Raw genomic sequence first — 13,969 nt, forward strand, 5'->3', positions numbered from 1 at the left:
TTGTCATGCAGTCAACAGGGGTCACCAGAGTGCTTTGTGAGGAAAGGGAAAAATGCAGCACACTTTAAACCAAACGGCAAAATGGTCTGTTTATAAAATGACTACCAGCACGGTAAAGAAAGGCAGTGAAAGTGAATGAACTGAATAGCAGATACAAAGCAAAACCACATTAACATGCATTAACAGAAGGTAGGTAAGTGCATAATTTATCATTACTGGAATTATTCATGACACTTTTTGTCACGGGGTGGTGAGCGCCTCGTGACAGAGGCACCAGGTGTAACCCCACACCTGTGATGTTGAAGTGTAAACCCGATCACAGGAGACCAAGGCAGAACGATACTGCAGCTGAAACACTAAAGACTCTTATAGGGTCTGACTGAAAACCTAGTGAGCCGCTTTGCTGCCAAGCTAGGCAGCTGCCTAAGTAGAGAGAATTCTATAAGACCTCAAACTTATAAGGCAGATTATTTAGACACACTACTTAGACAGCGATTATGAAGATTACATCACTGCAGTTTTCGCTTACTAAGCTAACACAGTTAGACTCAGACCATTCAAACCAATGGGCTGAGGCAGCACAACCCGCTAGCACTCCAGCTAACATCTCCCTTACTGTACCAAAAACGGTTAAACTGTCACTGACAAGCCTGAATTTGCAAATAAATTACACTTGCCCACTATATTTGTAATTTTTGTGAGAAAAGTTGTGCCACACTAAATGCTGGGATTGCCTTGGATGCTCCCTCGTTTATCGTGTCGAAAAGGCATCTAAGAATTTAGACAGCCTTCTTATCTGGAGCGCATGTAGGATGACGTAAAATGCAGTCTATGTAGAGAGCTCACTAGGTTTTCAGACAGACCTGCTGACTCCAGAACAGGATGTCCATGGCAACAACAACAACACATTAATGGGCCCCCCAGAAACCAGAACAAAATGACAAAGCACTAACAATCAGGGAACTCAGCCCCTAACTGAGTCCCAAATACTCTTTTAAAGCATTCCTCTGGATAAAGTGAGTACAATTTGTTTAGGCATAGGGAATGCTTTAAAGTGTAATTCAAATGTGAAACACACTATATGCCTAATTTTTTGTCTTGCATGATTTGTTGACATGTTATGCCTACACTAAATTTTCGTTCACCGCCAGGTCGCAGCCAGATGAACCAGCTCGGAGGCAAATCGGTGTTCACTCCGAGCTCAAAAATCTGCTCTGGATTGCTACGTGTGAACTGTTTAACAATCGCTCACAGACTCAAGAAAAATATCTAGAATGCTATTTATCTGGACTTGCCAGCGACTCAGAATCATTAGGGGAGAAAATTGGAGGAAAACATCAGGCTGTGTCTGGTCCACGGGCCTGATGTTGTGCGCCTCTGCTATAATACATACTGAATACTGCCTACTTGAACATTTAAGTATGCATTAATAAAGTACCATATGTGGTCAAGAACAAAAAAACCTATGTAGACTACTTGCTTTTTATTGCAAATTCAATTTTACTTATCTCAAATTACCTTTCCATGGTAGAGAGACTCCAAATAAATGATCATACTCACAGGACTTCATATTAATGATTTGAATTCATTGTGATTTCTTTGATTGATTAATTCCTGTTTTTAAATCTGATTTTAATCTGACCAAGTGAGAGAAAGGATGCCTTTTCTCCCACTTTTCTACAAAAAGTAATTTGATACATCATCAGCATGATATGAAACTACTGTGCTGTGCTTCCGTATTTGAGGCTACATTACTCACCCTTAGCTAGAGCAGATCGAATCTACCCTGTAGCAGCAGATGATTTCTCATTAAGTAAAGCTCAGATTGCAGGTTTAGCAGTGCATTTTTTCCTGTCACTTGAAGTATACCAAGTCTATTAAGCAGTCCATAGCCTTCAGCTCTTCTGTGTTGTGTTAACTAGATTGCTACCCAAAGTACACAAACTCTCTATAACACTCTATAGGAGTGCCTGGGCTTGCTGCTTTGTTGGATAAAGAATGCACTCAAACTAACCAAATCGATTTTTTAGAAAGGCTACAAACGGCTGACTTTACAGAACACAGTTCTAAGCAAAAGTCCTTTATCAAATTTTCGAGTCCGTCTCAATAACCCAACTCACAGAAGTAGGTTGCCTGTCAGTAAGATATGCAATTGAGGCCAATTCACCTGCATATGGGGTTTCTCAGGTTTCTGCCAAGTTGCCTCTGTTCTGGTTAGAATGATTTAATATTGAATACAATAACATTTCCAGGTGTTTCCTAGTTTAGTTATGTCCAATTTTCTTTTACACCCAGTATCTCTGCTGCGTACATGACACCCACGATGGCCATGGAGGACCACAGGTCTCAGATACATCGCAGATTCTTACATAAATTCACAAGAAATTTACCAGTGTCTCTGCAAGGTGTTTGCTTGCTGGCATTTGAGGTCCAGTCTACATCCCTCTCTACTAAACAGTTGAAGGCCACATAGTGACTGTCACACAAGTTTACAGCTTTGCCCGCAGCAAGCTGAAGTGTTTAGAATGAAAGATTGTTTGTTCTGGAACTGTGTACAATGTCCATGTAGGCTGGAGTGGTATAAATCACGCCATGTTTGGACAACTAAGCAGAGCAGTTGAGGGTTGCTCAAGTTGTTGCACTACTCTCTGGGACTCACTGCCATTTGGTGGAACCGACAAGACTTGGTCATCAACTGATCAGTTTACCACAGAGTTGCAGTAAATCTTTGACTACCCAGCTTGGGATATAAAGTTAATCTCATGGAGGTAGAGCCCATGAAGTTTCGGGACACCCATCTTCCTTGCTTAAATCTGGAACCTTGAAGAAGTCTGGATTACCAGTATGGTTGGGCAGAGCATTCCCAACTGGCCAACTCTGAGCTCAATTTAAAAGAGAGGGTCAGTCCCAGAAAGGGGGACCAGTGACCTCAGGAGTTTTACATTTCAGCCATCAATGGGCAATCCTTAACATCTGAAACAGCTACCCACCCCTAGCCAGTATACATTGACCAATCGCCATGTGTCTGGGTAACCATGTTGAGAGCATTTCCCTGCTCTTGATATAGGCATTATAATGAGCTCCAGCAGCTCAACAAGCTCATTAAGCTCTTGGTGCCATTCGTCCTTCCACTTGATCTGTTGGGTAGATTCCACTTTGTGACAAGAAAGATGGGTCTTTGCATCCCAGCATTGACCACTTTGGACTGAACAAAATGACCAAAAATGGACCTGCACAGCATCTAACACCAAATTAGAATCAGGCAGGGGGAAAGAATGGAAGATGGCCTTCTTCAACCAATTTGGGGCATTATAAATACATAGTGATGCCTTTTGGGCTAAAAAAATGCCCCAGTCGCCTTTCACTGAATTATGAACAAGGTATTCCAGGAGGCACTGGTGGACACCCTGGTCTATGGTCAAAGCTTTAAAACACAGGACACCTGTTTAGTTCTCTTTTTCAGGAACCTGGAGAAATCACAGTTTCACACTGAGAGCAGTAGCGTAGCGTCTTTTTTATTGTGTACTATTTGTTATCAATAGATAATGTTGCAAATTGGGGGAAAGTGAAAGCTAATGTTTAGACATTATAATTCACTGGAAGATTTCTGGGGCATTTGTTAGTCCAAAGGGCATCAACATGTATTTATAAACAAGGTACAGAAGGCACTGATGGATACCCCAATCCATGGTCCAAGCTTAAACAAACCCATGGTCCAAACACAGGGCACAAGTCCAGTTCTCTTTTTCAGGAAACTGGAGAAAATGACAGTTTCACACTAGCACTGTAGCCTTTCCCAGCTTTGTGGTGGCAAGGGGTAGTCTGCAAATGAATCCAACCAAGACCAAGGCCATCAGTGACTGGCCTTGTCCTGCTGTGTTCATCTGGTCCAATGCTTCCTACCTACCTTCCTACCAAATGGAACTCACCAGTATAAAATAACTATCTTAGATCAATGCAGTATTGAATATTTGCGTCATGCTTGACTCAAGCTGGTAAGGCGGATGGCCAGTGTAGTCTTTATCTCTCTGAGGGATCTCTTAAATAAAAGTTTCTAATCTCAAGCGGTTACCTGATTATACGGCTCTGTGGTCTGCGATTCCATCACCTGTATAGTTACGGCAGAGAGATAAGTATTGGTCTGAGATTAAGGGGTGTCACACTGGTGATTGGAGTGGATAATGGTTCACACTCAGTTGCAGTCTCAACCAACATACTCACCTCATTTTAGCTCACTAGGTTTTTTTCTATTTTTGTGTCTTGCTGTCTGCCCAGTAGCTTACTCTGTGATTCCGCATTCCACATTGGGAGATTCAATTCTTTATTTTTATCTTTTGTTTAACCCTTTGTAGTGATTCTACATAATCATCCACTTCAGTGTACTGCCTTTACTCTCCACCCCTTATACAACAGGCTCTTTGTATACCTCTGCCTCTTGAGTTGCCTCCTTGACCTCAAGACCAGTGGTGCATTTACTCCCTCTACAGAGTGCCAGACAAGGCACCACCGAAATTTAAACATGGGTATTTTCAGTGGTGGGCTATGCATTACACCCCTGTGTCATCCGAGTGTCCTTTATATACATTACTTGACAAAAAGTATGTAAACATCATTTTTAACAAGTCATGTCTGACTATTTATGGTTCATCAATTGCTAACAGAGGCATAAAATCAAGGATGCTACTTTAATACTTCATTCTCTAATTACCTATGTCATCTTTATAATGGCAGTGTCATAGGATGCCACTTTTTCAACAAATCATTAGGTAATAGTTTTGCTTTGAGCTGTCATGGTCAACTGTGAGGGCTGCTATTTCAACTATATGGCCAAAAGGATTTGGACTCCTAACCATAAGCTTGTTGGACATGCAATTTTAAAAGCAAATTGTATTTAGTGAACTGCATTTGATCTTTTCAGCTATAACAGTAGCTGCTATTATAATAAGGCTTCTCACAAGACTTTAAAGTATATACACCCATCAGCCATAACATTAAAACCACCTCCTTGTTTCTACACTCACTGTCTATTTTATCAGCTCCACTTACCATATAGAAGCACTTTGTAGTTATACAATTACTGACTGTGGTCCATCTGTTTCTCTGCATGATTTGTTAGCCCCCTTTCATTCTGTTCTTCAATGGTCAGGTATATAGAGTCTGTATATGAGTTTACAAAACACTGTGATCTAGACTACTTAGCTGGTTAGCTAGGATGCTAATCAATCACATACAGTACAACAGCGCTGTAATTTATTTTAGTATGACAAATGCAATATTATTTCAGTATTAGGCTAATCTGTCTTATAGTGTGGTTTATTGAAGAGCAGTCTGCTAATATCAGGTGAATAACTTATGATTAAGAGTTCCAATAAAGCAAGTCGATTGTAATCAAGCTTAGCAATTTAGCCAATTTACAGTTGTGTACAGTTAAACAGTAGCATATTCATTGTGTACTACTCATTATGAGCAGACAAGTAATAATCAATAACCAATGTTACAAATAGGGTAGAAAATGAAAGCTAATGTTTAGAAATAGGAGTCAGTATGTTGTTAGCTTGGAATTGGGTTTTTCGCTCCACTCAGCACCTCACTAAGTGAGCTTCACAGATATTAGTTTATTTCAATTACACTGTATATTTTACCCTCCAGCCTTTTTCTCCTACTGATCCTATAATCAGTCTTCATTGTCTTTGCACTTTCAGACTTCTGTGAACATAAAGCAGGTGGAAAATGTGGCTAAGAAAAAGTTGGATTCCCTGATGAAAGAGTCAAAGATCCGTGACCGCGAGGACCCAGACAGCTTTACCATCGCAGTGCTTCCTCCGTCTGGAAAACGAGAAGGGAAAACGGCTGTGAAGGTAAGCCATATAAAGTCAATGGGTGTTGAAATTAGCATTTTAGGAATTAGAGCCCCTCTTGAAGAGTCTAAGGGAGTGGAGATCTACCTCACAGCAAGAACAATTATTGTCATTGTATTTAAATTTTGGAATTAAGGAGGATCTACGTCCTGGTGTTCATCATACAACTCTTGCGAGGCGCCCAGGTGGCACAGCGGGATATTTCCACTAGCACACCAGTGCAGAGATTCTGAATTCCTCGGTTCAAAACTTGGCATTGCCTGCAGCAGACACGGTTCTGCTAGGGTGGGATGCGAGTGGGATAGGTTCGGACTATGTGGGTGGAATCTTCAAGCGCTGTGTAAGGACCCTGATTGGCAGATAGAGAGTTGCCTGTGCAGAGTGCATAGGGAAAAAGTGTTCCACAAAGGGCTGTGTGTGGGTCGGAGGAGGCATGAACAGCAATATACCCACCTTGACTGCAATCGAGGATCCCCCAGCAGCAGAGGACAAATTGACTGCGCTAAATTGGGAGAAAATGCATACATTAAATAGAACAAAATACAACTTTTGCATGTCATTTGTCACCAGATATCACTGTACTGAATACTTGACAGCAGACATTGTGGGTTGAAGGCATCCTTCGGCTTTCTTCTCATACTAACTACTACTACTAAATGTAAATAATGTATTACTAACATTTATTGCTTTAATTTCTAAGAGGTCTGGGTTTTATACATCACACACCAAGTTAAACATCTTTACACATTTGTCTTTGATACCTAATGTTTGTAAATCTAGTTTTGTAAAGCTCAGTCCCAGTTCCTAGTTGCACCTACAATTCAGACCCTTTGCCTGAGCTTGTTTATAGCCAACACATGCAGTTAATTAGCATTCAACTGAATTCGCCAAATCCTTATGACCTTTATTGCTTACACGACACCCACATTACCGGACATTTGCAGATTTCTTAAGGTCTGCACTGCCAGGCTAGAACGTTAGGTTGTTAAGCTTCTTGAGCCTGCCAAGCTTCTTTTCTTATAAGGTGTTTGTTATTTTGTCCACCACTTGTACCTTTTCTACAGGGTGTGTCTGTACAGTGTTTCAGTGTTTTCCTGAGCTGACGCCAAAACCACATCCTGCTTAAAATTTCATAAGGCAGAAGATGAACGGGCAAGGAATGCCTGATTTGTTTTCTTTCTTTGGAAGGTCTCCCAGACAGAATGTTTTAGCACTCAACGAGCAGATCAGGATCTGCCAGATGAGATGATTGCTGCTTTAGTCTAAACATGTTGTAGTGGGACTAATTTACAAAAAAAAAAATGCTGGGACTCGGCTTTTCTACCGGTCAGCTGGGCACCCTCTAGCAGACACAATTGGTACAGGGCCTGTCACAGTCTGCTAGGTGGGAGAAGACCGGACTTATGACAGGATGGAGTCTTCAATGCTGTGTGTGGGTCTTCTGGTTTGGGCGAATAAAAAGGGGTCGTATACTGTGCACACTTCAGAGGAAGCATGTGTCAGGTGACTACACCCTCATTGGATGCGATAAGGGTCCCTAGCAACGGAAGACTAATTGGCTACACCTAAACTGGGACAAAAAGTAAGAACATCCATAAATAAAATCAAAATAGGTTTACAGATGTCTTTACATTGTACAGAATTTAGTTTCAGTAATGCTGACATGCACTTATATTTATGCAGGGGGTCTCAACAGGGGTGGCAGTGCTTAAAATAATGACTTTTTAGGTCAGCAAAAGCAAAAGGAGGCAAAGGGATGTTCTACCAAGTACTGAGGCATGGGGTAAATGTCAATAGAACTAGATAATTTCGTGTTCTGAATACTGATTGGATGTATCAATAAATGTTTTTTCCCTGTTTACTAAGACTTCATGTTGTATATACACCAATCAGCCAGAACATTAAAATCACCTCCTTGTTTCTACACTCACTGTCCATTTTATCAGCTCCACTTACCATATTGGAGCACTTTGTAGTTCTACAATTACTGACTGTAGTCCATCTGTTTCTCTGCTTGCTTTGTTAGCCCCCTTTCATGCTGTGCTGGTCAGAACCACTACAGAGCAGGTATTTTTTGGGTGGTGGATCATTCTCAGCACTACAGTGACACAGACATGGTGGTGGTGTGTTAGTGTGTTTTGTGCTGGTATGAGTGGATCAGATACAGCACTGCTGCTAGAGTTTTTAAACTGTGTCCACTCACTGTCCACTCTATTAGACACTCCTACCTAGTTGGTCCACCTTGTAGATTTAAAGTCAGAGACGATCGCTCATCTATTGTTGCTGTTTGAGTTGGTCATCTTCTAGACCTTCATCAGTGGTCACAGGACGCTGCCCACGGGGTGCTGTTGGCTGGATATATTTTTGGTTGGTGGACTATTCTCAGTCCAGCAGTGACAGTGAGGTGTTTAAAAACTCCATCAGCATTGCTATGTCTGATCCACTCATACCAGCACTACACACACTAACACACCACCACCATGTCAGTTTCACTGCAGTGCTGAGAATGATTCACCACCCAAATAATACCTACTCTGTGGTGGTCCTGGGAGAGTCCTGACCATTGAAGAACAGGGTGAAAGCAGGCTTAAAAAAGTATGTAAAGAAACAAATGGACTACATTCAGTAATTGTAGAACTACAATGTTCTTCTATATGGTAAGTGGAGTTGATAAAATGGACAGTGGGTGTAGAAACAATGTTATGCCTTATCGGTGTATATTCATTACATTTTATACACATCACATGGGAAGAACGTACAAAACTGACTGTGCCCGAAGGACCAATGTTGCTGTTCAGCAACAGCTCTTAAAGCTGTGTCACTGTGTTCTCTTATTAAGCTATTGTGCTCCTTAGCTAATTTTAAGTAATGTCTTTAAGAGATGATTTAAGGCGTTCCACTCTTAAGTCTCTTAACTGAGTGATGCTCTAAATAATAATTCACAGACTGCTGGTGCCACCTTGAGGCTAAACCTTTCATATAAGCTTTGCATTTCTAAATGCACTAAATGTATGAGTGTGTACAATGGTTTAAAAAGTAATGATGATCGTGGCCTTCTTATCTAACATGGTCATAAATGGGTGGGTAAGGAAGGGTTGGAATGGGATAGTTTTGGAAATAGGCACTGCCGTACACATTTAGGGTGGCCCTAATGTTTTGGCTGATCAATATATATACTGTTATCATAGCAACAACGTTTTAAAGCCTTGTCTCTCCTGCTTCCAGGGAAAAGCAGATGAAGCAACGGACACGGGTGAAGATTCCAGCCCCAGCACTCACAAACGTACGGGCAGGTCCTTCATGGGTAGCTTTTCCAGACGCAAGGTTGGTTTAAAAATACAGACACACTGTATACACGACTGTATACACATTAAGAACTAATGGGTTGATGAATTGTGTTGCGTGCTGTAGAAAAAGACGAGCAAGCTGAAGAAGACGTCGAGTTTTGAGGACACGGATACGGATCAGGAGAGCTCCAGCAGTGCATCCAAAGCACCATTACATCATAACAGGTAGGACCAATAAAAAAATGAGTATTTTTTTAAATACTAAGTGTAAACACACTTGTTTGTACATTTGTTGAATAGTCTCTTTAGGATTTTGTGTTTGCATATTTGTGCTAATTACATCAATAATCAAAATCTAATTTGGATTCACAATATATCATTTTATTACCATTTTATTAGTATTAGCTAGTATTTTTATAGACAAACAGTAATTAAAAAATCTTCAGTACAAAGACTATAATACACCGATCAGACATAACATTATGACCACCTTCCTAATATTGTGTTGGTCCCTCTTTTGCTGCCAAAACAGCCCTGCAACTGCAATTCTGACACCTTTCTATCAGAACCAGCATTAACTTCTTGTTGTATCGGACCACACGAGCCAGCCTTCGCTCCCCACCTGCATCAGTGAGCCTTGCCCACTCATGACCCTGTCACCAGTTACCACTGTTCCTTCCTTGGACCACTTTTGATAGATTCTGACCACTGCAGACCGGGAACACCCCACAAGCGCTGCAGTTTTGAAGATGCTCTGACCCAGTCGTCTAGCCATCACAATTCGGCCCTTGTCAAACTCGCTCAAATCCTTACGCTTGCCCAGTTTTCCTGCTTCTAACACATCAACTTTGAGGATAAAATGTTCACTTGCTGCCTAATATATCCCACCCACTAACAGGTGGTGATGAAGAGATAATCAGTGTTATTCACTTTACCTGTCAGTGGTCATAATGTTATGTCTAATTGGTGTACATTTTATATTCCTTTTATTAGAAGACATTTTTGCATTTCTGCCAGTGGTGTTGGCGATATTGTCTAAATTGATGTGTTCATGAATGCTGAAAAGTGCAGACAGGTTTTAATTCATCATGCCAGTCCTGTCCAATCATGCACCTGATTGGGAATGGTTTTATTTTTTATTATTGTAACAATCCTAAGTGCACTGCTAGTGCAGTAAAATCATATTTGGATAAAAAAAAAAAAACAGCAAATTTTTGTTTGTTTGTTTATTAGGATTTTAACGTCATGTTTTACACTGGTTACATTCATGATAGGAACAGTAGTTACTCATTACACAAGGTTCATCAGTTCACAAGTTTATATCAAACACAGTCATGGACAATTTTGTATCTCCAATTCACCTCACTTGCATGTCTTTGGACTGTGGGAGAAAACCGGAGCTCCTGGAGAAACCCACGCCACAGGGAGAGAAACAGGGAGAACATAGATGAGTGAATGAAGCATTTGTTTTTATCCTTTCCCTTTATGCAAACTGATTTATTAAAAGATTTAAGAAATCCAGATAATATTATGGACTGTAATTGGTAAAATGTCTTAAATTGTGCTATAATATATTGAGAAATGTTGCTTTAAAACCTTTATACTATTTCTTTATGCTGTTGTCAGCATAATGTAGTAAGCCTAGCTCATCCTTCTTTTTATCCCCAATCATAATAGCATCACCTCTTGTGTATTTACTTGTTGACTTGTAGAAAGTTCCAGAACAATGCTTTTCTGCTGTCATATTCAAGAAAATAATTAAATAGCGTCACATATTTTGATAAAAACAAAAACGGGCCACAAAATCCTGGTAGGACCGAGTCTGTGCCATGTATTTCTAACTGTTATTGTTTCCACAGAAGGAAGAAAACAATGAAGTTATCCAGAGCTCTGTCTGACCTGGTAAAATACACTAAATCTGTAGCAATGCAGGACCTGGAGACACAAGGTGAGGAGAGCGATGATGAAAGGTTGAATATTAAAGGTTTTTAGCACTTAGGTTTTTGCCTTAGGCTTCCTATCTACTGGTGCTGACCCCCGCCCCTGATTGAGGAGAGCAAACTGACACGTCCCCTCCGACACGTGTTCAGTAGCCGGCTGCATTTTTTTCACCCGCACGAGTAGAGTTCGAGATTCGAGAGCCACACCCCGATCAGCATTATTCCTCTACTCTGTGCAGACGCCAATCAGCCAGCAGAGGTCATAATTGCATCACTTATGAGGTCCCTATCCGGCTCCTCACCCTGAATGAACAACAGCCAAACGTTGTTCATATAGCCACCCAGCCCAGCCAGATGGCAGAGTTGAGATTCGATATGATGTATTCGAAATCCTAGTTCTGGTGTGCTAGCGCGTTTTACCGCTGCGCCACCCGAGCGGCAGCTGACTGTGTTCTAACGTACAGATCCACATGCTACCCATGCTAGATACTGTATTGATGGACAACATGATGGTTTATACCCTAGGTTTTTTTTTTCTCTCGTTTACCTTGGGCAACACAAGTGTCTGACTTTTGTTGTAACAGTCAAGGGTGCTTTATTGGCTGCATTCTGGGTAAAAATTTAATAAACACCAGTAAATAGGCAAAACATTTCAGAAAATACCTCTGATGTGTGGCCTGTCATACAGTAATGTGCAAAAGTTTTAGGCCACTATTGGATTTGTTGTTTTAGCAATGGTACAATGATGATTTAATTATTTCTCAGTCTCTTTATTACAATTCAACTACAAAAATAAAGGAAATTTATATGCAGTATTAAAAGAACAGAAAAAAATAGCCTTTATAGGCTAAAGTGGCAAGTATTTAGTGCAGGGGTGTCCAAACTTTTCTTGTTCAGGGCGTTGGCGATATTGTCCGAATTGATGGGATCATCAAACTCACCAGTTTATAATCCTAATGTCAAGATTATTATACTTTAAATTAAACATACCCAATTCCCTCTGAAATCTTCCTAGCGCACCTGGAAGTTGCCTCAGAAACATTAACATAGGTGTAACATTAATGTTTTGAGTCGGCAAGCATTTTAGATTTGTTTTATACGATAATGACACCCAAAGTGCAAAGGGTTCAAGCAGAATACTTTGCAAGCCGTTTTCAAAATGATAACAGGCCACAAATAGCCCGCGGGCTGTATTTTAGATATCCCCGATTTAGTGCGTGTTACATGGGGGAGTGTGGTTGGACCCAAACGCACAAACAGATCAGACAGGTTTAGTTTTTATAAATCCTAGTAGTGCTTAACTGCTACCACTAGGGAAAACACAGGCAGAGATGGGGAAAGTGCGTGTATATGAAAAAAGGCGCTCGGAAGTTAACTAAGGAAGTACTAACTCAAACAAAAGGTTAACTTTTTAACTCCATAAAGAAAAACACTAAACCTAGGAAAGAGATGTAAAGTCCTCTTGTTGCTTTATACGTATAATAAATGTATAATTCCTACTCTTCTGGTAATGAAGTCTTTAATTCACTATTTTATTTCTTTTTCTTCCTTTAATTTCTTTTTCATTTTTCTTTCATTTCTATTTCTTTTTCATTTCTTTTTCTTTCTTTCATTCCTTCCATTCATTCATTCATTCCTTCCTTCCTCTTTTATTTCTTTCTTTACATTCATACATTTCTTTTTTTCATTCATTCATTTTCATTCGTCTTTCCTTTCTTTCATTCATTCATTTCTCTTCTTTCTCTTTCTTTCATTACTTTTTTTATTTTTATTTTTATTTAATTTATTCATTCCATTCTTTCATTCCTTTCTTTATTTCTCTTTCATTTCTTTTTCTTCCTTTCATTTCTTTCATTCATTTCCTTTCTTTCTCTTATTCTTTCATTCATTCCATTCTTTCATTTATTTCTTTATTTCTCTTTCATTTTCTTCCTTTCATTTCTTTCTTTTCATTCATTCATTTCATTCTTCTTTCATTCATTCATTCCTTTCATTTCTTTGATTTCTTTCATTCATTCATTTCATTTCTTTTTCATTTCTTTCTTTCTACTCTTTATCCTCAGACAATGCCCTACCGTCACCCCGCTTTCTTTCTTTTCATTCATTCCATTCATTTCATTCCTTTCTCTCTTTCCCTAACGGTAGAAATTACCTCGGGCAATGCCCTACTGTCGCCCCGCTATGCGGCTTGACGTTACCGGCTTTTCCTAACGAGTGTTATTGGAACACCGCCGAGCTGAACGTCACCGCTGACGTCACCGCTCTCTCTGATAGCGCTTTATTGAGAAGAGAAATGTCGCAGCTGTAGCCTATTGCGTCTGATTCGCGCTGGTCTGACTGGGATTTGGAGTTCCCGCAGTTTGCGCACGTCTGCCGCGACCAGTGTTACAACTGGACTGGAAAATCAGCCCAGATTTCTTATGTTTGTTTGTTAGGATTTTAACGTCATGTTTTACACTTTTGTTACATTCATGACAGGAACGGTAGTTACTCAAGATTCATCAGTTCACAAGGTTATATCAAACACAGTCATGGACAATTTAGTATCTCCAATTGACTGTGGGAGGAAACCCACGTGGACACGGGGAGAACATGCAAACTCCACACAGAAAGGACCCGGACCTGGGGATTGAACCCAGGACCTTCTTGCTGTGAGGCGACAGTGCTACCCACTTAGCCACCGTGCCGCCCGATTTCTTATGTAAAAAAAAAAACCAGATAAAGGAAACTAAGTTCAAACCTCAGAACTAACAACTGCATGTTTCCTTATGACAAATAGTTTCGTAAAATCATTTGTCGACGTCAACAGCATCCACAACTTCAATTTCGTCAACATTCAGTGTCTTTTATTCCATATGTAATTTCAGTCACACTATGGCATAGC

The 13,969-nt window shown here is 40.3% G+C and overlaps 1 protein-coding gene across 1 annotated transcript in view; it reads left to right on the forward strand.

Moving 5' to 3' along the window:
• Nucleotides 1–13,969, forward strand: part of plch2a (phospholipase C, eta 2a) — a 242,407-nt gene that overhangs the window by 204,465 nt on the left and 23,973 nt on the right. The window contains exons 11-14 of the mRNA XM_062998522.1: nt 5,703–5,858; nt 9,084–9,182; nt 9,270–9,370; nt 11,005–11,093. Of these exons, the coding sequence (XP_062854592.1) occupies nt 5,703–5,858; nt 9,084–9,182; nt 9,270–9,370; nt 11,005–11,093 (445 nt within the window). The remainder of the gene's footprint in view (nt 1–5,702; nt 5,859–9,083; nt 9,183–9,269; nt 9,371–11,004; nt 11,094–13,969) is intronic.

Source organism: Trichomycterus rosablanca, chromosome 7 (genome assembly GCF_030014385.1).
Source record: "Trichomycterus rosablanca isolate fTriRos1 chromosome 7, fTriRos1.hap1, whole genome shotgun sequence".
Classification (NCBI taxonomy): domain Eukaryota; kingdom Metazoa; phylum Chordata; class Actinopteri; order Siluriformes; family Trichomycteridae; genus Trichomycterus; species Trichomycterus rosablanca.